General features: G+C 41.7%; 1 protein-coding gene and 1 long non-coding RNA gene across 6 annotated transcripts; one reads left to right on the top strand and one right to left on the bottom strand.

Moving 5' to 3' along the window:
• Window positions 1–1,554: 1,554 nt before the first annotated feature.
• Window positions 1,555–9,277, bottom strand: LOC110525366 (trichoplein, keratin filament binding). 3 transcript variants are annotated; one of them, XM_021605407.2, is made up of 13 exons: window positions 9,129–9,277; window positions 8,698–8,903; window positions 8,232–8,442; window positions 8,051–8,107; window positions 7,728–7,796; window positions 7,218–7,391; window positions 6,630–6,742; window positions 6,434–6,500; window positions 6,166–6,338; window positions 5,979–6,060; window positions 5,672–5,857; window positions 5,391–5,534; window positions 1,555–1,838 (listed from the first exon to the last, which is right to left on the bottom strand). In XM_021605407.2, the coding sequence occupies exons 2-13, from the start codon at window positions 8,895–8,897 to the stop codon at window positions 1,806–1,808; spliced, it is 1,509 nt and encodes a 502-aa protein (XP_021461082.1). In that variant the 5' UTR covers window positions 8,898–8,903; window positions 9,129–9,277; the 3' UTR covers window positions 1,555–1,805. The 3 variants fall into 3 exon arrangements, with proteins under 3 accessions (XP_021461082.1, XP_036835393.1, XP_036835392.1); XM_036979498.1 differs by having other exon boundaries at window positions 6,449–6,500; XM_036979497.1 differs by lacking the exon at window positions 9,129–9,277 and having other exon boundaries at window positions 8,698–8,922.
• A 6,546-nt stretch (window positions 9,278–15,823) lies between these two features.
• On the top strand, window positions 15,824–22,470 carry LOC110525365. Of its 3 annotated transcripts, XR_002473747.2 has the most exons (4): window positions 15,824–16,268; window positions 20,227–20,285; window positions 20,390–20,522; window positions 20,920–22,470. It is a non-coding gene; the product is annotated as an uncharacterized LOC110525365 (long non-coding RNA). The 3 variants fall into 3 exon arrangements; XR_002473745.2 differs by having other exon boundaries at window positions 20,227–20,522; XR_002473746.2 differs by lacking the exon at window positions 15,824–16,268 and adding an exon at window positions 18,451–18,497 and having other exon boundaries at window positions 20,227–20,522.
• Window positions 22,471–24,002: the final 1,532 nt, after the last annotated feature.

Raw genomic sequence — 24,002 nt, 5'->3', positions numbered from 1 at the left:
AGGAAAATTTCAAGGACTTTGACAGTTTCTTCAAGGGCAGTCTGATTTATTTAGAATTCAAGGCACACTTAACCAGCATGGCTACCACAGCATTCTGCAGCGATACGCCACCCATCTGGTTTACCCTTAGTGGGACTATAATTTGTTTTTCAACAGGTCAATGACCCAACACACCTCCAGGCTGTGTAAGGGCTATTTGACCAAGAAGGAGAGTGATTGAATGCTGAATCAGATGACCTGGCCTCCACAATCACCTGACCTCACTCAACCCAATTGAGATGGTTTGGGATGAGTTTGATCGCAGAGTGAAGGAAAATCAACCAACATGTGCTCAGCATAGGTGGGAACTCCTTCAAGACTTTTGGAAAAGCATTCCAAGAGTGTGCAGAGCTGTCATCAAGGCAAAAGGGTGGCTACTTAAAATATATTGCTTTGTTAAGCACTTTTGGTTACTAAATGATTCCATGTGTATTATTTCATAGTTGATGTCTTCACTATTATTCTACAATGTAGAAAATAGTAAAAGAAAAACCCTTGAATGAGAACGTGTGTCAACTTTTGACTGGTACTGTGTATATATATATATATATATATATATATATATTTTTCCAGTGATTTTAATATAAATATATATAACTTAAAAACAATCTGTTTGGGCTTCTTGCAGTCAATTTGCAGTCTACAAATTATTAGTATTTATGTTCCGGCCCCCTGAAAATGTACTCAACAAAAAAATAGTCCCGCAGCTGAATCTAGTTGATGATCCCTGCTGTAACCTAACTATGGAATTCTAATGTATAATTTAATGTGATTCCAGCAAGTGTAGGAAGGAATGTTGGGAGATTTGGAACTGACTTGAACCATCTCATCTGTGCACATTTGCGTATCCCTGCAATGCCAATGTGCCTCCCCTGTGTTATTGCTTCCATTTTGAAATGCATCTACAGCTATCTATGCCTATTTCATATCAACACTTATTCAGGGGGGGCAAATGATGCTCTTCACCAGCAAAATGTTGTTTGTATTGAATTCTAGTGATATATTTTTTGAACCATCTAAGATGGTAGACAGGGTGCCCTATTTGCTTGTGTGAACAGTGTTAGTGCTGTGACCATAGCTAGATCTGCAGTTTATTAATCATTTTTCCTCTTCCGTGTGTTTTTGTGCTCCATTTCGTAATGCTACTAATTTTGTATTAAATGTGCAACTAATTGGATAGGATTGTAGATGTCCCCTGTAGATATCTCCTCTACAATTCTGCCAGCGGGTGGTCGTCATTATTAGCAGATGGTTCAGAGCTGTGTTATACTGTACTTGAAATGTGATCAAGGAAATGTCCCTCTGTGCTTCTCTTGTTCTGAATGGACTTTCAATAGGTGTCAGTCCTGCAGTTATCATAGATGCAGTGTTTGTGTGTTTTTTTTATAAAAGTAATTTATAATTAACCTTCTCATGTTGCATTTGTGATAATGTAGTTATTCTGTCTATTAATGACCAAGTAATTGTTTGTTATATTCTTGTGTGATGTGCTTCGTCCATGAGAGCAGAAAAATGTGCAAAGAAAGGAACAGTGATTTATTTTAATGAAACAATTTTAAATCAAAAAGATTATATAAACATAAAACCCAAGATTGTAACGCTATCCCTTACACACCATTTTGTAAAACTCTACAACCACTTTCTGCAACTGACGAGCATGGTGTTGGAATACTTGATGAGTTCTAAACGCATTAAGATGAACTTTTTGGACAAATGTGTATAAAAACATATGATTGTGCCGTGTCTTTTTTGGCCTCACAGGATCGTCATGTCCAGGCTGATCGGGGTCTGCTACGAATCTATGAGAGGAAGACAGTATGAATATGGGACAAAACTAATCAAGTGCTTTAGCAATTAAGAGCAAACATGGTAAGATATCAATCCAAATCAACCGCAATAGGCTTATACACTGAACAAAAATATAAATGCAACATGTAAAGTGTTGGTCCCATGTTTCATGAGCTGCAATAAGATGCTAGAAATTTTACATATGCACAAAAGCGACTCAATTTGTGCACAAATTTCTCCTTAGACAAGATAATCTATCCACCTGATAGGTGTGGCATATCAAGAAGCTGATTAAACAGCATGATATTTACACAAAATAGTGGTTGTCACACAACACAATGCCACAGATATCTCAAGTTGAGGGAGCGTGCAATTGTCATGCTGACTGCAGGAATGTCCACCAGAGCTGTTACAGAAGATTTAATGATAATTTCTCTACCATAAGCCGCCTCCCAACGTCAATTGAAAGAATTTGGCAGTACGTCCAACCGGCCTCAACTGCAGACCACGTGTATGGCGTGGTGGTGGGGCTATGATATGGGCAGGCATAAGCTACGGACAACGAACACAATTGCATTAATCCGCCGCCATCACTTCATGTTTCAGCATGATAATGCACGGCCCCATGTCGCAAGGATCTGTACACAATTCATGGAAGCTGAAAATGTCCCAGTTCTTCCATGGCCTGCATACTCACTAGACATGTCACAAATTGAGCTGTTTTTGAGATGCTCTGGATCGACGTGTACGACAGTGTCATGACTTGCCTTTTTGGGTGAGGATCATAGCTGACAGAAATATGAAACTATTTGTGAGAAGATGTAATGTGATGTTAGCCTTCTAAATGAGAGAATTGTTTTTCATAGGAAGTCTTAACCACTCAGTCACCACACCGACGTGAGCACAGACATTACCCCCCGAGTGCTTAAATAGGACTCGTGACAAAATGTATATTAGGCCAGCGAGACCGACAGTGTGAGCTGAAAGGTACGGAATGGCTAGAAACTCCGAAACTTTTAACAGAGAAGAAGAAAATCTCTACAAGACCAGAGAGCATGGAGCTGTGGCTACATGTTGCAATGGTTAGACAATAGAGACCCCTGAACAAGGCAGTTAACCCACTGTTCCTAGGCCATCATTGTAAATAAGAATTTGTTTTTAACTGACTTGCCTAGTTAAATAAAAAATATATTTAAAAAAAAGAGACCAAGCAGGTGGACGGTGTGAACCGGACATCACGAAACGTTAGACTCTATAGACCAGCTGCCAGCAGAATATGTTACAAATGGTTAAGAAATCTACAAAACTAAAGACTACACATTCACAGTCTGCTGCTGTATATGTAAAATAGTCTAGGAAACTCGACCGAAGACGAGAAACAAAGAACAATTTCCTCTCACCACTCTATTCTAAGAAACAGAGCTGCTGAACAAGCTACGACTAAAAAGGAGGGGGGATCTCTGGTGGACAACCAGACTTTCTGTCAACTGTCGACTCTTCAGAAAATGGACCGGCGATTTCAACACAGAGACAACAAAGGCATACAATCGTAAATATGTACATTGCAATTATTTTCGAATGAGCAGCCAGCCGTTCATGTGCATAGTATTTCCATGAGCATAGTTATCAGCTGTATGTACAATAGTGAAGTCCTTTGTCTTTTCTCCCACTTTCTTACATTCCCCTCCCTTTTCAGTTTGTGTAACAAGCCATCATAACGGTTTAGTCCACTAGGGACCTTTCATTGCATTGTGTTAGTAACCAATAACTATACCGTGTGTTTATGTAATTCTGTGTGATTATTTAGTTAGTAAATAAATAATTACGCCAATTTGTGTATCGCTAATTCATCATGGAGACTAGGGTTTGTGCAGATTTGAAGTCAACAATGTTCAGAATGAGACTGATAGAAGGTAAACGGTAACTCGTTAAATAAACTTTTTCTGTGGTGCCCCAAAGATTGCTAATGAGTTTTAATGGTTGCGATGATTCATTTAAACAACGTAATAATTAAACATAGTTAATTGATTTGATAAAACAATTGTCATAACATTAACCTCTTGATCCTACTTGAGACGCAGACGTCTCAAGTAGGCACCTGGAAATGCAAATGCGCTACGCTAAATGCTAAATGTACTCGTTAAAACTCAAACGTTCATTAAAATACACATGCAGGGTATTGAATTAAAGCTACACTCGTTGTGAATCTAGCCAACAAGTCAGATTTTTAAAATGCTTTTCGGCGAAAGCATGAGAAGCTATTATCTGATAGCATGCAACACCCCAATATACCTGAAGGGGACGTAAACAAAAGAATTAGCGTAGCCGGCGCTACACAAAAACGCAGAAATAAAATATAAAACATTCATTACCTTTGATGATATTCTTTGTTGGCACTCCTATATGTTCCATAAACATCACAATTGGGTCTTTTTCCCGATTAAATCCGTCCATGTATGCCCAAAATATCCATTTGTATAGCCTGTCTGGTTCAGGAAAAAAGCTCTCTTCCAACACGCAACGTCATTTTTTAAAATGATATAAGTTGCCTATATTCTTTGACAAAACACTTCAACCTACTTTTGTAACCCAACTTTAGGTATTTGTAAACGTTAATAAGCGATCAAATTGATCACTGGGCGATCTGTATTCAATAGCAGCTACTCAAGAAAACAATGTCCATTTTTCTCTCTTCCAAAATCGATTGTTGTAGGCTGGATGGAATGAAGGATCTATTGGTCATGTCTCAAAGGATTTTTGTCAATGAAAATGACGTTTTTGGCGACATCGTGTGGAAGCTGTAGGAATTGCATCCGTGGCCATATTTAATTTGGTGTCCTTTAAACAATACATGCAAGTGGCGCATGGATATTATTTTCAGCTTTCAGTGACCAGTTTTTCTTGCGCTTTTCGTTGAAACACACGCTCTGTTATAGTCACAGCCGTGATTTAACCAGTTTTAGAAACTTCAGAGTGTTTTCTATCCACACATACTAATCATATGCATATACTATATTCCTGGCATGAGTAGCAGGACGCTGAAATGTTGCACGATTTTTAACAGAATGTTCGAAAAAGGAGGGGGAGACTGAAGAGGTTTTAATGATAGCCAAGACACGACAACAGGGTGTTGCAGTTCCCGCCAATATCCAGCAACTTCGCAAAGGCATTGAAGAGAAGTGGGAAAACATTCTACAGGCCACAATCAACAGCCCAATCAACTCCATGCAAAGATGTGTTGCGCTGCATGAGACAAATGGTGGTCACACCAGATAGACTGGTTTTCTGATCCACGCCCCTATAATTTTAAGGTACTGTATCTGTTACCAACATATTCATATCTGTATTCCCAGTCATGTGAAATCCATAGATTCAGCCCTATTGAATATATTAAAATTTACTGATTTCCTTATATGAACTGTAACTCAGTAAAATCTTAGAAATTGTTGCATGTTGCGTTTATTTTTGTTCAGTATATTTTCCAAATGAATTGTTATCTGTATAGCTGCCAGGTAAAAATGTTGATATTGTGTGCCCAAATGAACAGGACCGTGGTTCAGTACCTTGTCCTGGTAGCCCTGCTGGGCCATTCTATGAGTCTCCAGCCTCAGCTCCTCCTCCTGCAACCTCAGGGCCTCCCTCTCCACCTCCTCCATCTGCTCCCTCTGTCGCTGCTCTTCCCACTGCTCCCGACGCCGCTGCTCTACCTGCAGGGGAGAGAGAACAATGACCCACAGACAGCTTCATCCTCTAACCCATGTCAACAACTGATCCAGGTCAACACAGGCTGTTCAAGGCCTTTCATACATCCTTTTAGAATTGGAGTTTGAAGGCCCCCGCCAACCTGTGCATTGATCTCCTGCATCCGAGCCGTCCTGTGACCCTCGTCCTCCTCCCTCTCTTGGCGTCTGGTCTGCCGCTCCAGCTCTAGCTCTTCGATCAGCTCCTCGCGCCTCCTCAGAGACTCCTCCTGAGCCTGACGGTTCTCCTGCATCTTGACATCCAGCTGCTGCTGTCTGCCTGCCAGAACCTTCCAGGGAGAAAAGGAGACGCTTGGATTCTCTAGTCTTCTGTAGATACAAAGACGCAAGCTTGGCACTCCTTGGTGTGTTGCTCATGTCCTACCCTCCCTTCCCCTCAGGCCCACTCACCTCCTGCATAAGCCTCTCCCTGGCTCTCCTCTCCTTCTCCCACTCTGCCTCCCGCTTCTCCCAAACACGCTGGGCCTCCTCCCTGACAAGACCAATAATTTAACTTATACAATACAAACTTAGATCTCCACCCCATAGTCAGACCTAGACTGGCAGGGGGAGTCATGATAGTATTGGTTCTACTGACCGGTACAGGACATCAAACTCTGCCTCCCTCTCCCTCTCCAGCTGGAGCTGCTCTTCAATGACGTGCTTCATCCAGGCGGCATCCGCCACTGCCCTCTCCCGCCGAACGCTTTCCAGACGCTGGTCCTCCTGCTCCCCCTCTAGCAGGGCTGCCAGAATCTTGCGGTCCGCCTCCTGGTGAACGACACAGGCATTGCAAGCAGTGGTCACTGGTGAAGGGTGTGTCAATTCACATACAGCTGAGCAATTAAAAAAACAAGCGGACAAACCAGCTCCTCCTGCACCTGCTGGGCTCTCCTCTTCAGTTGGGCGCGGTACTGGCGGGTCAAGAATCGCCTGAGAAAGGAAACAGTTTGATCAAACCACAAAACAACAACTACTGGACATGAGGCAGTTTTTCAGTCCAGATGGTTTATTTATAGTTTTCATCCTTGACTGAACTCTTCCAATGGGAGAGTCACTTACCCCATTTCAGATTTCTTGTGGCACTCCTCCACCTTCCTTCTCTCCTCCTCTAGCTTCTCCACCTCCCAGCGCTGGGACAGCAGGGCCTCCTGCTCCTTCTTCAGACACCTGGCCTGAGAAACAGAGATAGCATAGGGGCTCAGTCACACTACCAGCATTTACAGTGCAATTCCAAATTAGGCTTATGCGGGACTACCAGGTCTTACCAACAGGCTGCCAATACCAGAAATCATTCGTCCTCACCAGTATCAAACAAACGACTGCCCGCCACCCCCATGAATCTGAAATGTTGCTTACCCCATGGACTGTATCCACGTGTTGTTTTTGTTGTATTTTGCTTGTGATTTATATTGTTGTATGTATTTACGCAGTATATGTGGTGATGCTGTTGACTTTGAGATGAGATGCAAGACAAATTTTCTGAAATGGACACATTTTTATTAATATGTCGTCTGACTGGTCTCCATAGTCTTGCTTTACTCAATGCACTACACCATGTACAGTGCTTCTTCTTATGGTTTAACAGTACCATTTTCCTCCTTTGCAGAACTAAAGTGTCCAGAGACTGAACGACAGCTGCTTGCTTACCTCTTCCTCCCGGAGCTTGAGCTCTTCCATCTGTTTGCGGAGCTCCTTGGCTCTCTCCCTGTCCTCTCCTCTTCTTCTCTCCTCTGCCTGCTTCATCCTCTGCAGCGCCTCCCGTCGACTCGTCTCGTATTCGTTCTCAAAGCGCCTCTTCTCCTCCTGGGCTGCCTCCTCATGCTGCAGGTTTCAATGCAGGGATTACTTTGGCTTACCACTTCATTGTCTTTCAATGATAATCAGTTTAAGATATGTCTACACTATTTGTCTTATTTTGAATAAGCATTGGATATCCACATATTTAAGGAATGCCTTATTTTTCACCCTGAGTAAAGAGTAGTCTAATTGGAGTTTATTTCCATAAAAGAATACTGTACTCACAGATGAAAGAATGCTCTTTAAATACTAATGACCATCTTGAAATTAAATACTCAAACCTGAGTTAAAGCGCACTAACTGAAGTGAACTAAACCCTCCGACAAAAAGGTAATACTGGCTGTAGCATTGAGCGCATACCTGTTTTTTCACCAAGGTCTGTGTCTGCCATTGGCTCACCACATGATCTTTATGTAAAGTTGACTCGACCTGTAGACACAAACAGTTCAATCAGGATTCGATACACAGACGAGATGGAACAATTGCATCACAAGCCCTTTGGTTTCCAGATCAAGTGTACTATACAGTTGTACTATACAGCACTTAGTCACCAGTGTTGTGTTCATTATGCACCAAATGGACTGAAACGGGAAGGACTTGTCCAATAAGAAACACATGTTGTTGTGACGAACTGTCAATGGCTAGTCATGGCATCCTAAACCTCCAATTCGTCGGCCACTAACCTTCTGCAACTCAGGGTTGTTTTTCTTCCAGTGCTCCCTCAACAGCTCTTCTGCTAGCTGTGTGGTGGAATAGTAAAACAACAAAAATCATATGTCAATGGTCATGCGCTCTGCCAGCTCAGTGCTCGTGTATCTTATTTGTTTTTGAGGAATAAACCGGATGAGGTTGGTGCCTCTATACCTTCTTCCTTCGTTCCTCTCGGCCTGAGCGGAGGTCTTCGGTCTTGTCCACCAGTTGCCTAGTCAGTGTACTCCTGTCAGGGACAACATCCCGTAACTCAGCCTCAAGCTGGTCCCGCTCCTTCTGGAGCAGGGTCCTGAGACGCTCCCTGCGCTTCTCCAGACTCACCACCTTCTCCTCTTTCAGTCTCTCTTTGTGGTATGCTGACATACTGATGGATGGGAGAGAAAGGAGATAATCATTAACTAGTGATAATGGTTTTCAAGTATCATCCATTAGATCTACTGATGGTGTTCTTATCATTGTTGAACTATTGCCACTACAAGAAAAGTTGGATCAATACGACTGGAGAATCAGGACATTTTTTAAGCATGAAATTAGTTATAGCCTAATTCCCATCATAGTATCTCAGTCAATTATCCGTTTCTGAAGTACAAACAATACAGCCCTTGAGAATTAGGCCTACCTCTCCTGGTATGATTGACGAGAACTCCAGTGTGCCTGCTTACTGCTTACAACGTTCTGTTGTCTGTAGTACTTCGAGTTCATCTCCCATTGCTGCCGCCAACATGCCTCCTGTTCCCGCTGCCGGCAGTGCCGCATCATCTGTCTTTCCAGAGAACGAACTCGACTAGGCCAGTGGGCAGAGAGGGTTGGTAGAGCCATATAGATCTAGATGGGAAAACTCTATTCAGTTACCTATTTAGAAACGGATCCAACTGCTTCTGTTAGACAAAAGCAATGGACAAAGCCGTTACTTGCTAGCTACAGTAGATAGCGTAGCTAGCTAGATTCAAAATATGACGCCATCAGTAAAGTCCTAACAAAAGTTAGCTAGCGTAAAGTGCTAATCGACATTTGTCTTTACAAAAGTACTTTTTGCATCAAATTGCTTACCAGTCAACGTTCCCTCTCCAAAATATAATGTCAAAGTTATGTTAGTTTGCGGCTAAAGAAAATCCTTAGATTTCTCTCTTCCCGTTTCGCTTAGTAACCAAATCCCTTCCTAGTTACACTACGGAGATTCACAAGGGTCAAACAGCTCGATGAGTAGGGCATTGTAATGATGAATGCATTTTTTTTCTCACATTTATTTAACCAGGTAGGTCAGTTGAGAACAAGTTCTCATTTACAACTGCGACCTGACCAAGATAAAGCAAAGCAGTGCGACAAAAATAACAACACATTTACACATAAACACAATAGGGGGAAAAAATGAAAAATCAATGTACAGTGTGCAAATGTAGAAGAGTAGGGAGGTAGGCAATAAATAGGCCATAGAGGCGAAATAATTACAATTTAGCATTAACACTGGAGTGATAGATGAGCAGATGATGATGTGCAAGTAGAGATACTGTGGTGAAAAAGAGCAAGAGGGTAAGTAATAATATGGGGATGAGGTAGTTGGGTGTGCTATTTACAGATTGGCTGTGTACAGGTACAGTGATCGGTAAGCTGCTCTGACAGCTGATGCTTAAAGTTCGAGACTCCAGCTTCAGTGATTTTTGCAATTCGTTCCAGTCATTGGCAGCAGAGAACTGGAAGGAAAGGCTGCCAAAGGAAGGGGTTGGCTATGGGGATGACCAGTGAAATATACCTGCTGGAGCGCATGCCAGACTTTGGGTGTTGCTATGGTGACCAGTGAGCTGAGATAAGGCGGGGCTTTACTTAGCAAAGACTTATAGGTGACCTGGAGCTAGTGAGTTTTGCGATGGATATGTAGTGAGGGCCAGCCAACGAGAGCATACAGGTCACAGTCGTGGGTAGTATATGGGGTTTTGGTGACAAAACGGATGGCACTGTGATAGACTACATCCAATTTGCTGAGTAGACTGTTGTGGAATAATTTATAAATGACATCGCCGAAGTCAAGGATCGGTAGGATAGTCAGTTTTACGAGGGTATGTTTGGCAGCATGAGTGAAGGATGCTTTGTTGCAAAATAGGAAGCCGATTCTAGATTTAATTTTGGATTAGAGATGCTTAATGTGAGTCTGGAAGGAGAGTTTACAGTCTAACCAGACACCTAGATATTTGTAGTTGTCCACATATTCTAGGTCAGAACCGTCCAGAGTAGTGATGCAGGAGGGTGCGGGCAGCAATTGGTTGAAGAGCATGCACTTAGTTTTACTAGCATTTAAAAGCAGTTTGAGACCACGGAAGGAGTGTTGTATGGTGTGTAAGCTCGTTTGGAGGTTTGTTAGCACAGTGTCCAAAGAAGGGACAGATGTATACAGAATGGTGTCGTCTGCGTAGAGGTGGATCAAAGAATCACCAGCAGCAAGAGCGACATCATTGATATATACAGAGAAAAGAGTCGGCCCGAGAATTGAACCCTGTGGCACCCCCATAGAGACTGCCAGAGGTCCGGACAACAAGCCCTCCGATTTGACACACTGAACTCTATCTGAGAAGTAGTTGGTGAACCAGGTGAGGCAGTCATTTGAGAAGTTAAGACTATTGAGTCTGGCGATAAGAATGTGGTGAGATTCGGTGGGAATGCGGTGGGATTCAAAATGGTCTGTGATCTGTTTGTTAACTTGGCTTTCAAAGATTTTAGAAATGCAGGGCAGGATGGATATAGGTCTATAACAGTTTGGGTCTAGAGTGTCTCCCCCTTTTAAGAGGGGGATGACCGCGGCAGCTTTCCAATCTTTGGGGATCTAAGACGATATGAAAGAGAGGTTGAATAGGCTAGTAATAGGGGTTGCAACAATTTTGGCGGATAATTTTACAAAGAGAGGGTCCAGATTGTCTAACCCAGCTGATTTGTAGGAATCCAGATTTTGCCGCTCTTTCTGAACATCAGCTGTCTGGATGTCAAGAATGCCAAGAATACAAGCAGCACTACAACCCAGGTCCATGTTTTTAATTCTACTTTTTTTGCATTAGATCAGCTGGGTGTATTGTATTTTGCCAACCACTGACACTAGTTAACCTGTTTTGAGCCCCACATTTTTTGCAAAACATCAAATTAAAATACAATATGTTTTTTAATACGTGTCACATCAGTTTGCAAACAACGTAAAATTGTGTATATATATCATTGAGGTAATAAAGCTGCGTACAAACATGGTCTCTTTGTTTTCTTGAGGAACGGAGCTCCAAAATGCAGGTGTTTCGGCCTAGCTCAGTGCTTTCTGTGGTGGTGGTGCAAGCCAGCAGAAGATATGGAGCTTTGCGCTGTGATTGGCTCAGTGTTCTGTCACTCATGGGGACACTACATCACCACCAAGTCTAAGGGTAGACTTAGAACATTCTAGCCCCTTGGATGCTGCCATAGAGTTACATTAGAAGTGCCCATCCAAGAAGGCTGAAGGTCATAGGCCACACATAAAATGATGTCAAATCACGTTATATCTACAGTAGCTTTGTTTGGATCTCATACTTTCAACATCATCATACTTTCAATATCTTAACTAGCAGTCATCATCATGAATTAAGTCAACAATCTACTGGCAAATCCTTTTTAATCCTTGTCATATGAAGAGAAATAATGAAGAAACAATATAGATAAAATGTATCGGTTCTCATCGGCCATTGGACATAAACATTACACAACAAGTTGGAAATCGTAAATTCAACTAAAAGTGGTTTGGAAGGAATCAGTGGCTAACTGTGAGTTCAAGACAATTGGGAACTCTGGAAAAATGAGCTACGACTGGGGAAAAAAAGTTTTGAACTTTCATCCAACTCTGAATTGTAAATGGGGAACTCTGGCCTCTTTCTGGAGCTACGACCTGAAGATTTTCTGGAGCTACGACCTGAAGATTTTTTTTTTTCTCAGAGTTCCCAGTTGTCTTGAATGCACCATAAATCCAGAAAATGCCAGACTTCGATGGCAAAGTTTGATGACAAAATTTGCCCACAAAGGACAGCAGCGCCACCTCCTTGTTCAAGTGAGCACAGCACAATGAGATGATTTCAAAAATGTCTTGTATGCTGCTCCATAATTGTAAAGTGCCAGGAAATTATGTATACTGTAGCTAAGAAAATAATTCTAAGTTTATGTTGTGTAGTAAGCTCTTAGTAGCCCATGTGCCTCATCCTAATAATTTGGTCTATTTCCACCTCTTAATTTATCCTACGGTTCTGACTTGGTGTACAATAATTAAGATGTCTTATCTGCATAATATGCTGATGTGATATACTTGTTATTAGAATGCATCCCTTTGGACTTTGGTGTTGGCAGTTGCACTTTTCCCTCAGCTGGGGCTCAGTCACTTGGGGCCCAGAGAGGGGAGAGGTCAGGCCTGTCTTTTACATGTCTCTGGTGCTATACAGAATATCAGAAAGGGAAGAGGACCGGATGGAACATTGTCTTCATATGTGAATGTGTCTTTACCTATTCTTAAATCTTGTGAAGGGATGGCGTGATTAATGGGGAACCGATTACTTGTCTCCACAATGTCTGTGCGCAAGTCACTCCCTCCTTTGGCATTGGGGGGAGGTGTATGGCAGTGTCTGGAACCATTGTATGTCCTTTCTGATGTTGCACTTATCCTGGGATAGTGTATGACATAGAGGCTCACTCCCCTCAGTGAGCTTGTCCAGGAGAGGGGTCAAGAAGGGGTTTTACTTGAGATGGGAAGATCTAGAGTTGACAATTGATTTATGCCATTGGATGAGTTGGATATTTTGTGTTATGAAGTACCAGGAACGAGATGAGAACCTCATCTCAGGGACCAAACTGAACAATAATTTATAGCGAATGCTATCTGGCTACAGGATACTCCTTTCTCATTATAAAATCTTAACCTTGTGACCATCTGTGGTTCGTCATGTAGGTTGAGAGGTGTGTATCTTGGCTATAAAAGATCTTTGTACTTGTGTGTTGTCACTATCAACGGTTAATTAGAAATGGCAAATCGTTGAAAGTCAGTGCTATCTTATTATTAAAGATGTAGTTTAAGTATAACTTTGACTGGTGTGTGAAGTTTAACTCTCCTCATTTGGTAATGCAGAAATTAGCCACCACAATAGTCCAACAATAATAATGGCTGGAATGGAGTCAATGGAATGGCATCACCAATAGAAGCATAGCCAAGAGCTGCCCAGTGACACAAGCCTACTAGACGAGCTAAATTACTTCTATGCTCGCTTCGAGGCAAGTAACACTAAAACATGCATGAGAGCATCAGCTGTTCCAGATGACTGTGTGATCACGCTCTCCGCAGCCGATGCGAGTAAGACCTTTAAACAGGTGAACATTCACAAGGCACCTGTAGCACTCACTTCTGTAGCCATGAAGTGCTTTGAAAGGCTGGTCATGGATCACATCAACACCATTATCCCAGAGACCCTAGACCAACTCCAATTTGCATCCGCCCAAACAGATCCACAGATCCATTGCCACCTGGACAATAGGAACACCTATGTGAGAATGCTATTCATTGACTACAGCTCAGCATTCAACACCATAGTCCCCTAATAGCTCATCACTTACCTAAGGACCCTGGGACTAAACACCTCCTTCTGCAACTGGATCCTGGACTTCCTAATGGGCCGCCCCCAGTTGGTAAGGGTAGGTAACAACACAGACGCCACGCTTATCCTCAACACGGGGGCCCCTCAGGGTTGCGTGCTCAGTCCCCTCCTGTACTCCCTGTTCAATTATGACTGCACGGCCAGGCATGACTCCAACACCATCATTAAGTTTGCAGATGACACAACAATAGTAGGCCTGATCAACAACGTAACAGCCTATAGGGAGGAGGTCAGACACCTGGCCGAGTGGTGCTTATTTTCCACCATAATTTGCAAATAAATTCATTAAAAATCATACAATGTGATTTTCTGGACTTTTTTTTCTCATTTTGTCTGTCATAGTTGAAGTGTACCTATGATGAAAATTACAGGCCTCTCATCTTTTTAAGTGGGAGAACTTGCACAATTGGTGGTTGACTAAATACTTTGTTGCCACACTGTATGTATATGTAAAATATATATATATATATATATATATATATATATATATATATATAACTGCATTGTTGGTTAGAGCTTGTAAGTAAGCGTTTCACTGTAAGGTTGTATTCGGCACGTGACAAATTGAATTTGATCTGTTTCCATTCCATTGACTCCATTCCAGCCATTATTATGAGCAGTCTTCCTCTCAGCAGCTTCCACTGGGATACTGGGGTATTTGTATAATTTTCAATACCGTAAAAAAAATTTTTTTTTAAAAGAAATAGCGCCCCTTGTGTGCAATTCTTGTGTGCAACGATGATATGAAAATATGGATACCGCCCAACCCCAGAATAAACCCTCTGACTTCGCTACGTTGATCTCAGAAGAGGGATGACCCTCGGTTGCAGCCATCGAGAACAAGTTAAAAAGGTTCCGCGGGAGAAACGTACAAGGGTAGTCTTCGACAGCAAATCCCCAACACAGGTGCACGATCATAGGACCTAAAGTTAGAGTGAAATGTGGGGCGGGACAATCTTTCAAAAGACAAGGGCAGGCAGTGTATACACTTATGAGCACAACAGGTGTGGTGTTGGACTGACAGTAGCAGAGACTTGGGTTCAAGTCACGGCTGGGGCAACTCATCCGAACATGCCACACACAGTACATTTACGGCAGTATGCAAATATTTTCTTTGCCCACTATCACCTGGTTGTGATTCCTCATTGCATAAAGAAGGGCATCGGGAGCAGGCCTGGGCCTAAAGTGGAGACACATAATTCTATGATAAATTATTTATACATGGCTAAATCTTTAATAGTAACCAGATCATTGTAGGCCTTTGTCACCTGTATCTGCTAAATCAAGGATTTAGAAGAACATTTTACCAGAAGTAGCTTACAACGTTTTTTCTTCCTTTTCTCTATGAAAAGTCACAGAGTGCACAGATTGTGCACAATGAGTTCAATTTGATTATAGTATCCACATTTTATTGTTGATTGCTAGACAGTTGCAGGTATCCCTGTACTTCACTTTCACAAGTCCCTTTCAATAGCCACGAGCGAGTGTCAGTCATCTTCTGACACCAATGCAGTAACCACCAGGGATGACCCTTGCTAAAGCTTTCTTGGGCGATGGTACCCAACCATCTGACCAATTCAGTAATTAAAAAGACAGCCTTTAATAGTTAATGTACATGTTTGAAATGCTGTGCTTGTATAAAGTGCTGTCAGATTAGCCTACCCGGGAAAATGTTCTCCCGCCTCTGTCCCATGATTGGTGCACCTGTTGAAATGGGCATTCAGCATGTGGTGTAACAGACAAAACGTTTTGCAACGGAATCCGACTAATGAATACACCCCAGGCAGGTAGCCTAGCGGTTAGAGCGTTGGGCAAGTAACTGAAAGGTTGCTGGATCAAATCCATGAGCTGACAAGGTAAAAATATGTAATTCTGCACCTGAGCAAATCAAATCAAGGCAGTTGACCCACTGTTTCCCGTAGGCTGTCATTGTAAATAAGAATGTGTTCTTCCTAATTAAATAAAGGTTTTAAAAAAGTATGTTTGCTCCCGTTTTGTGGGTGTGGCAAGCTGTGGCCTGACCAATATCGTTGTGACCATTTGAAATAGCAAAACTAGTGCAGCACACCATACTGTAATCCCCCTCTGGGCCACCATAATCGCAACGTCATCAACTGGGGTGAATTAATTAAGGAAAACCGTTTACTATTTAAGAACCAAACAGAGCAAAACGACAGATTATGTAAAACAAATCCAGGTAGGTCCCTCCCCGTTTCATTTGCTTCCGTTTAAGAAACGTTTTGCAACATAATTGGCAGAATTAATAACCCTACCGTGTCTGTTGAATTCAACGTTGCCCACCGTTCTGTCATACTGAACACACCCCTGGTCAACTGCTGTGCTTCCAGGCAGTTTTCAGACCATTGGTGGGAGATGCTCAAGAGCTCACACCGGTGACAGTATCCGGGTTTTTACAAATCACTATCGGAGTGTTTGTGTAGCCGACCATGGCTGTTGTTATGGAGCATCCATTTTTAACAGCTTCCAGCCGATAAACAAGTGGAAACTAGATCTTTCTTGAAGTCGGTGTCATATCTTCTGCCATTCTTTGGTAAGTAGTTTGCAAACTCAGATTTTAGTTTGCAATATTCTAGCCATTGATCATGACTCCGTTCCATTATATTACACATAAGAGTCATTTGATGAAGGCGTCATCTGTAGGGCGAGTTTTGTTATTAATAGCCACGCGGCAGTTGGTTAACACACATTGATTGAACATTAACACACATCATCACTTGCAGTACTGTTTTGGAAGCATAAGGACCGTATCTTTAATATCGACGATAAATAATACACAATAAAAAGGTTGAATAAATACAGCTTTATACGGTTAGGGTTACCACACCGCCATATATTAATGTTACAGTGCTTATTTACCGAAGACTAAGTGGAATACCTGTGCTAATTACTATCTGAGTATCTGAACACTTGTGTGTAAACGGAAGACAGACACCACAAAGGTGTTGTCACTGAAACATGCTGATGGTTGTGTGTGCATTTGTGAAATTATTTTGATGTCATGTGAAAGTAGAGGGATTTATGTCTTCTAGAACCATACGTTTATATGGAGTATTTAGCTATTTGGGCTTCCAGAGCCAATTCGCCCTTTAAACAGAACATGTAAGGTCCTTGGACTAAGGAGTAACGTTTGGCTCCTTCAGGTCAATATTGGGCTAGCCAAAGCCTATGCATAGACCACCACCACATTCCTCTCTACTTTGTTACAACAATCTATTGCCTGTTACTATATTGCATTTCTACAAAAGTATCACACCATTTGCTACAGCCCATCATGGATGAAGACAGAATAGTTAGATTGTGGATGGCCATCAATTTGTCTGTAGGTTACGTGCTTTTCTCTTTTCTCAAGGTTAGTGTTATGGAAATTTGATTAACCTGACAATACTAGGAGTCCGGAGAGGCATTCCTGTATCCAGAGAAGGGACTTTCATTAGCTTCATTAATCAGTAGTCTGATTTGCCTGAGGGATTTCAGAAAGTGAGTAGTGATCTGTCAAAACACCTCTGTAAATCCCAAGCAAATAACTGCCTGAAGGGACAATCTAATTTATTTATATGCATCCTCCGAAACACCACCCTGCCAAGCCGCACTGCTTCTTGACACACTGCTCGCTTAACCCGGAAGCCAGTCAACGTTTGTTGACTGCTTGATAAAGAGAAATAAGATCCAAAAAAGATTGTCCCTTGTTAGTCCTCCCAAGTGGCACAGCAGTCTAAGGCACTGCTTCGCAGTGCTTGAGGCGTCACTACAGCCCTGGGTTCGATCCAAGGCTGTGTCACAGCTTGATTGACGCGGCGCACAATCGGCCCAGCGTCATCCAGGTTAGGTCGGCCTGGATTTCCTTGTGCCATTGCGACTCGTTGTGGCGGGCTGGACGCCTGCAAGCTGACTTCGGGCACCAGTTGCGCTGACACATTGTGTGTGTTAATGTTCAAAATCTTATTTATCTTTATCAAGCAGTCAACAAACGTTTTGCTTGCATAATTTAATTCACTGGCCTTGATTTGAAGTTGTGAAAATTGATTAGCGTGGTGTTGTTTCCCTTGGCAATTCACTGACTGTGGTGCATTGGGGCATCTTTTTGTGGCTTCATCCTGTTTTAATATACCAAAGGTATTGTATTGAGTTAGCCATGTGAAACCCTTGTGAACCCTGGTGTTGATATTACTCTCTTTCCATTTCATTCTCATTGTTTAAACTGACATTTACATTTCCTGGCCAACTTTTTTCCTTTTGACCTCATCAACTCAAGAAACAGGATATGTATGGTTAATTTGTTTTCTATGTATTTTATTATGGTGTACTGGATTTAGTGTTATTTTAATGTTTATACTTAGTCACACATCAATTATGTATAACTGCTACATTGAGTTGTGACTAGCCCATATCATGTTGGAATTTCAAAGCTCTTGGGAGGATAGGCCTAAAATCGAATCTTTGTTTTTCCACCAGTTCTATATTTCAATATTATTACATTATGATTCACCTCCCTGACCAAGGCCCTTCTCCCGATTGCTCAGCTGGCCGGGGGGCCAGCTCTAGGAAGAGTCTTGGTGGTTCCAAACTTCTTCCATTTAAGAATGATTGAGGCCACTGTGTTCTTTGGGATCTTCAATGCTGCAGATTTTTTTCCCCAACCTTTCCCAGATCTGTGCCTCGACACAATCCTGTCTCAGAGCTCTACGGACAATTCCTTTGACCTCATGGCTTGGTTTTTGCTCTGACATGCACTGTCAACTGTGGGACCTTATATAGACAGGTGTGTGCCTTTCCAAATCATGTCCAATCAATTGAATTTACCACAGGTGTAGAAACATCTCAAGGATGGTCAATGGAAACAGGATGCATATCAGCTCAATTTTGAGTCTGGATACTTATGTAAACAAGGTATTTCTGTTTATTTTTAAGGAATTCCAAACCTGTTTTCGCTTTGTCATTATGGAGTATTGTGTGTAGATTGAGGAATGTTAAATAAAACATTAAATTAATTTTAGAATGAGTGCATTCGGAAAGTTACAATGTAAATGGCCTGTTGGAAATTGCAGTTGCTTGGCCAAATTCTCCTATTAGAAAAGGCTAAGCAAAGAATAGATTCTTACAAATTGTTGGATCATTGGAAGTCTTTAAACCGAATGTGCTTATGTAGTTTACTATACAATAATTAGTCTACACCTTGCTATGAAAACTGTGCAAAACTTTCCCCCTGTAGTGTGGTGGTATTGGTCCTCTTTGAGATCTCTCCAATGTACAAATAGACCGATGTTATGGATATACACTGAGTGTACAAAACATTAGGAACACCTGCTCTTTCCATGATAGACTCACCAGATGAAAGCTTTGATCCCTTATTGATGTCACCTGTTAAATCCACTTTAAAATCAGTGTAGATGAAGGGGAGGAGAAAGGTTAAAGAAGGATTTGAACGTTTTGAGAAAATTGAGACATGGATTGTGAATGGGCAAGACAAAATATGTAAGTGCCTTTGAACGGGGTATGGTAGTAGGTGCCATGTTCACCGGTTTGAGTGTGTCAAGAACTGCAACGCTGCTGGGTTTTAGCTAAGAAAATAAGTCCCACGGGCCCTAGGCCTCTGCAACAGGAAAAGGAAATTAGGCACAGCCTCAATTCATTGGAGCATGGACAACAAGGTGTCGAAAGCTTTCCAAAGGGATGCTGGCCCATTTTGACTCCAATGCTTCCCACAGTTGTGTGAAGTTGGCTGGATGTCCTCTGGTTGTTGGACCATTGCTGCTACACATGGGAAACTGTTGAGTGTGAAAAACCCAGCAGCATTACAGCTCTTGACACACTCTCACCCACCGGTGCACCTGCTACCATACCCCGTTCAAAGGCACTTAAGTATTTTGTCTTGCCCATTCACCCTCTGAATGGCACACATACACAATCCATGTCTCAATTTTCTCAAGGCTTAAAAATATTATTTAACCTGTCTCCTCCCCTTCATCTACACTGATTTTGAAAGTGGATTTAACAAGTGACATCAATAAGGCATCAAAGCTTTCACCTGGTCAGTCTGTCATGGAAAGAGCAGGTATTCCTAATGTCTTGTACACTTAGTGTATATCCATAACATTGGTCTATTTGTACCTTGGAGAGATCTCAAACGGGACCAATACCACCAAACTACAGGGGGAAAGTTTTGCCCAACATATTCTAAAAAAAAATTCTCCATTACCCCTCTCTCCTGTACTTTCTCTCTTTCTCCCTAACCTCTATGTATTTATTTGTTCCTAACCCCTCTCTCTTTGTTCCTAACCCCTCTCTCTTTGTTCCTAACCCCTCTCTCTTTGTTCCTAACCCCTCTCTCTTTGTTCCTAACCCCTCTCTCTTTGTTCCTAACCCCTCTCTCTTTGTTCCTAACCCCTTTCTCTTAGCTCTTGGGAATGTAGACAAAGCTGACATGTACATTGTGCAGGATGTTACTTTTCCAGTATGGGCAAACATGGTATTTTTAAATCTCTCTACAGACTGCCTTGGCTCTATTGTTTTTGCTCGAGTTAAATCTGACATTGCAGGGAGCATCACAGTAAGTAGCCTACATCAACCTTTTCACATGGTTAAAGTGCAAATGGGTCAACTTGGAGCCATAAAGAAACAAACAACTATATTACTGAACTATCCCTGTTTTAGAAAATCAAGGTGGTTTATGACAGCAACCTAGCAGGTTCAAGACCTGCCAAAAAATCCTGGAGGTAGAGAATGAGCTGTATGGAGCAGGCTGGCCCAAAATGGGAGCCACCCTGGCACTAATGTGGCTGAAGAGGTCAGACAAATGTTTTATTTTTGGAGCTTGAGTCTAAAACTTTAGGATGCTGTTATGATGCATTAAAGGACTTGTCATGAGCATACAAACCTCTTATAACTTCTCGTTAGCATCTAATAATGAGCTTGATTAAGTACCAGACATTTCAATTCAGTTGATTTAAATAGAGGGATATTTATATAGTCCTTATTATAAAAGCCCCATACCTGCTTTTAACAGGTAAAAAGCCTTCCGGTAGATTGGTTTAGCCAATTTGAAGTCACTTGGTAATTAGCTGTGCTAGTGGTGGCCATCATTCAAGTGATGTCACCGTCTCTTAGATCTAACAGTCAACTTTGTTTGCTTATGTCAAGTCTGCCTTTTTGAACGGACTTTACTTGACTGTCTTCCACTGTAGGCAGCTGTGTTCGCAGCCCCCTACAAGGCAGATTTCCTGAGGGCACTGTCCAAGAGGTCAAGGAAAAGGACTGCCGGGACAAAATACGACTTTCTAGTGAACTTCACTGCCACTGATGCCATCTATGAGATGTACACCAAGATGAATGCCGAGATCTAATTCCATTGGTACATCAACATGATTGTATTTGATAAAAGATGCCTTATTATTGATGTAATCATACAAATGTCATCTCACCTAATCATCATTTAGGAAGTCAAAACCAAATCTCTCGCGGAAACAGTCATATCACAGGAGACTAATATTTGTATAGTCAAAGCAGCGGCAGGAGTAAACTGTCAAGTCGGGATGATTTGTTTTAAAAGATTGAAAAGTTTCAAGCTTCAAATAAGTGAGTCTTTAAAGTGTTCTAAAAAATGTGTTGGAAAGGAAATGTTTTATAACCTTTACATGTTAAGTGACATTGAAATCAATCCACCAAATGGTGACATTTCATTTTAGGCTGTTTCATAAATATGATTGAATTACATTGTGATGCAGTGTTGATTATGATAAATAAACCAGATTTATTTTGTGTAATTATAGTGGCTGAATCAAGCCATGTGAGTATAGAGCGATGCCACTAATATTGTTAACCTAACAGTGCCTTCTGCCATTGACACAGGGGAGAGGGTGAACTCTCACTAGCTTTGTCTTTGTCCAACAGTGCAACTTTACATGATGCCTGCCTCTTGAGTTGAATTTTTGATTTTCATAAGGCACTTTTTGCTCTTGCGAAACATATTACGGTGTACCCTAATGAACACACCCCTGTGATATATTGTAGAGGGTTTATCTTGAGAACCATAATGGAGCATGTCTTTCCTTGGTATTTCTCAGTTTTACTTCTGATTGACTTTCTAATACTGATTTGGGTGCCTCCAGATGTCCTTTCCTTGCCCTTTTGGAATTCCTATTTGTTTGGTGGCCTATATGTCAAAACATGTAATGAAAACACTATGGCATTATAGTAAATGGATAGCATTATAGTAAAATTAAATTCACTGAAAATGTATTGTTTGTCAGTGATTCGTTTCCATTTTCTGGTTATGCATTTTTAGGTATCACTTGATTGTTATGAGAAATGTGTATGAAAAGGATTCAAATGCAGGGCATAAATTATGCACGATATTATACATTATTTTAATCTTATATTGCAAATGAATATTTTTACAAAATATTACCAGTTCATAATTTTATATTGAATTGTGTCACCCCCCTATTCACATCGAAAGGACAGCAGTGGAGAAGGTGGAAAGTTAAGGTCCTTGGCGTACACATCACAGACACTGAAATGGTCCACCCACACAGACAGTGTAGTGAAGAAGGTGCAACAGTGCCTCTTCAACCTCAGGAGGCTGAAGAAATATGGCCTGTCACCCAAACCTCTGACAAACTTTACAGATGCACAATCGAGAGCATCCTGTCAGGCTGTATCACAGCCTGGTATGGCAACTGCATCGACCTCAACCGCAAGGCTCTCCAGAGGGTGGTGTGGTCTGCACAACTCATCACCGGGGGCAAACTACCTGCCCTCCATGAGACCTACAGCACTCTCACAGGAAGGCCAAACAGATCATAAAGGACAACAACCACGTAGCCACTGCCTGCTCACCCCGCTATCATCCAGAAGGCGAGGTCAGTACAGGTGCATCAAAAGCTGGGACCGAGAGATTGAAAAACAGGTTCTATCTCAAGGCCATCACACTGTTAAATAGCCATCACTAACTCAGAGAGGCTGCTGCCTACACTGAGACCCAATCACTGAATAAATAGATCATTAGTCACTTTAAATAATGCCACTTTAATGTTTACATATCTTGCATTACTCATATCACATGTATGTACTGTATTTTATACCATCTACTGCACCTTGCCTATGTTGCTCGGCCATCGCCCATCCATACACTTACAGTGCCTTGCGAAAGTATTCAGCCCCCTTGAACTTTGTGACCTTTTGCCACATTTCAGGCTTCAAACATAAAGATATAAAACTGTATTTTTTTGTGAAGAATCAACAAGTGGGAAAAAATCATGAAATGGAACGACATTTATTGGAGATTTCAAACTTTTTTAACAAATCAAAAACTGAAAAATTGGGCGTGCAAAATTATTCAGCCCCTTTACTTTCAGTGCAGCAAACTCTCTCCAGAAGTTCAGTGAGGATCTCTGAATGATCCAATGTTGACCTAAATGACTAATGATGATAAATACAATCCACCTGTGTGTAATCAAGTCTCCATATAAATGCACCTGCACTGTGATAGTCTCAGAGGTCCGTTAAAAGCGCAGAGAGCATCATGAAGAACAAGGAACACACCAGGCAGGTCCGAGATACTGTTGTGAAGAAGTTTATAGCCGGATTTAGATACAAAAATATTTCCCAAGCTTTAAACATCCCAAGGAGCACTGTGCAAGCGATAATATTGAAATGGAAGGAGTATCAGACCACTGCAAATCTACCAAAACCTGGCCGTCCCTCTAAACTTTCAGCTCATTCAAGGAGAAGACTGATCAGAGATGCAGCCAAGAGGCCCATGATCACTCTGGATGAACTGCAGAGATCTACAGCTGAGGTGGGAGACTCTGTCCATAGGACAACAATCAGTCGTATATTGCACAAATCTGGCCTTTATGGAAGAGTGGCAAGAAGAAAGCCATTTCTTAAAGATATCCATAAAAAGTGTCGTTTAAAGTTTGCCACAAGCCACCTGGGCGACACACCAAACATGTGGAAGAAGGTGCTCTGGTCAGATGAAACCAAAATTGAACTTTTTGGTAACAATGCAAAACGTTATGTTTGGCGTAAAAGCAACACAGCTGAACACACCATCCCCACTGTCAAACATGGTGGCAGCATCATGGTTTGGGCCTGCTTTTCTTCAGCAGGGACAGGGAAGATGGTTAAAATTGATGGGAAGATGGATGGAGTCAAATACAGGACCATTCTGGAAGAAAACCTGATGGAGTCTGCAAAAGACCTGAGACTGGGACGGAGATTTGTCTTCCAAAAAGACAATGATCCAAAACATAAAGCAAAATCT

The sequence above is a fragment of the Oncorhynchus mykiss genome, chromosome 6 (assembly GCF_013265735.2).
Source record: "Oncorhynchus mykiss isolate Arlee chromosome 6, USDA_OmykA_1.1, whole genome shotgun sequence".
In the NCBI taxonomy this organism is placed as follows: Eukaryota; Metazoa; Chordata; class Actinopteri; order Salmoniformes; family Salmonidae; genus Oncorhynchus; species Oncorhynchus mykiss.
This window is presented reverse-complemented; position numbering and strand designations above follow the sequence as displayed.

Bases quoted from the DNA above. Each gene is read 5' to 3' on its own strand.
- LOC110525366 (XM_021605407.2), bottom strand. From the start codon at position 8,897: ATGGCTCTACCAACCCTCTCTGCCCACTGGCCTAGTCGAGTTCGTTCT. The intron at 8,108-8,231 runs GTATAGAGGCAC...TCCACCACACAG, and splicing joins GAGAGGAACGAAGGAAGAAG to CTAGCAGAAGAGCTGTTGAG. The intron at 6,501-6,629 runs GTAAGTGACTCT...TTCCTTTCTCAG, and splicing joins CACAAGAAATCTGAAATGGG to GCGATTCTTGACCCGCCAGT.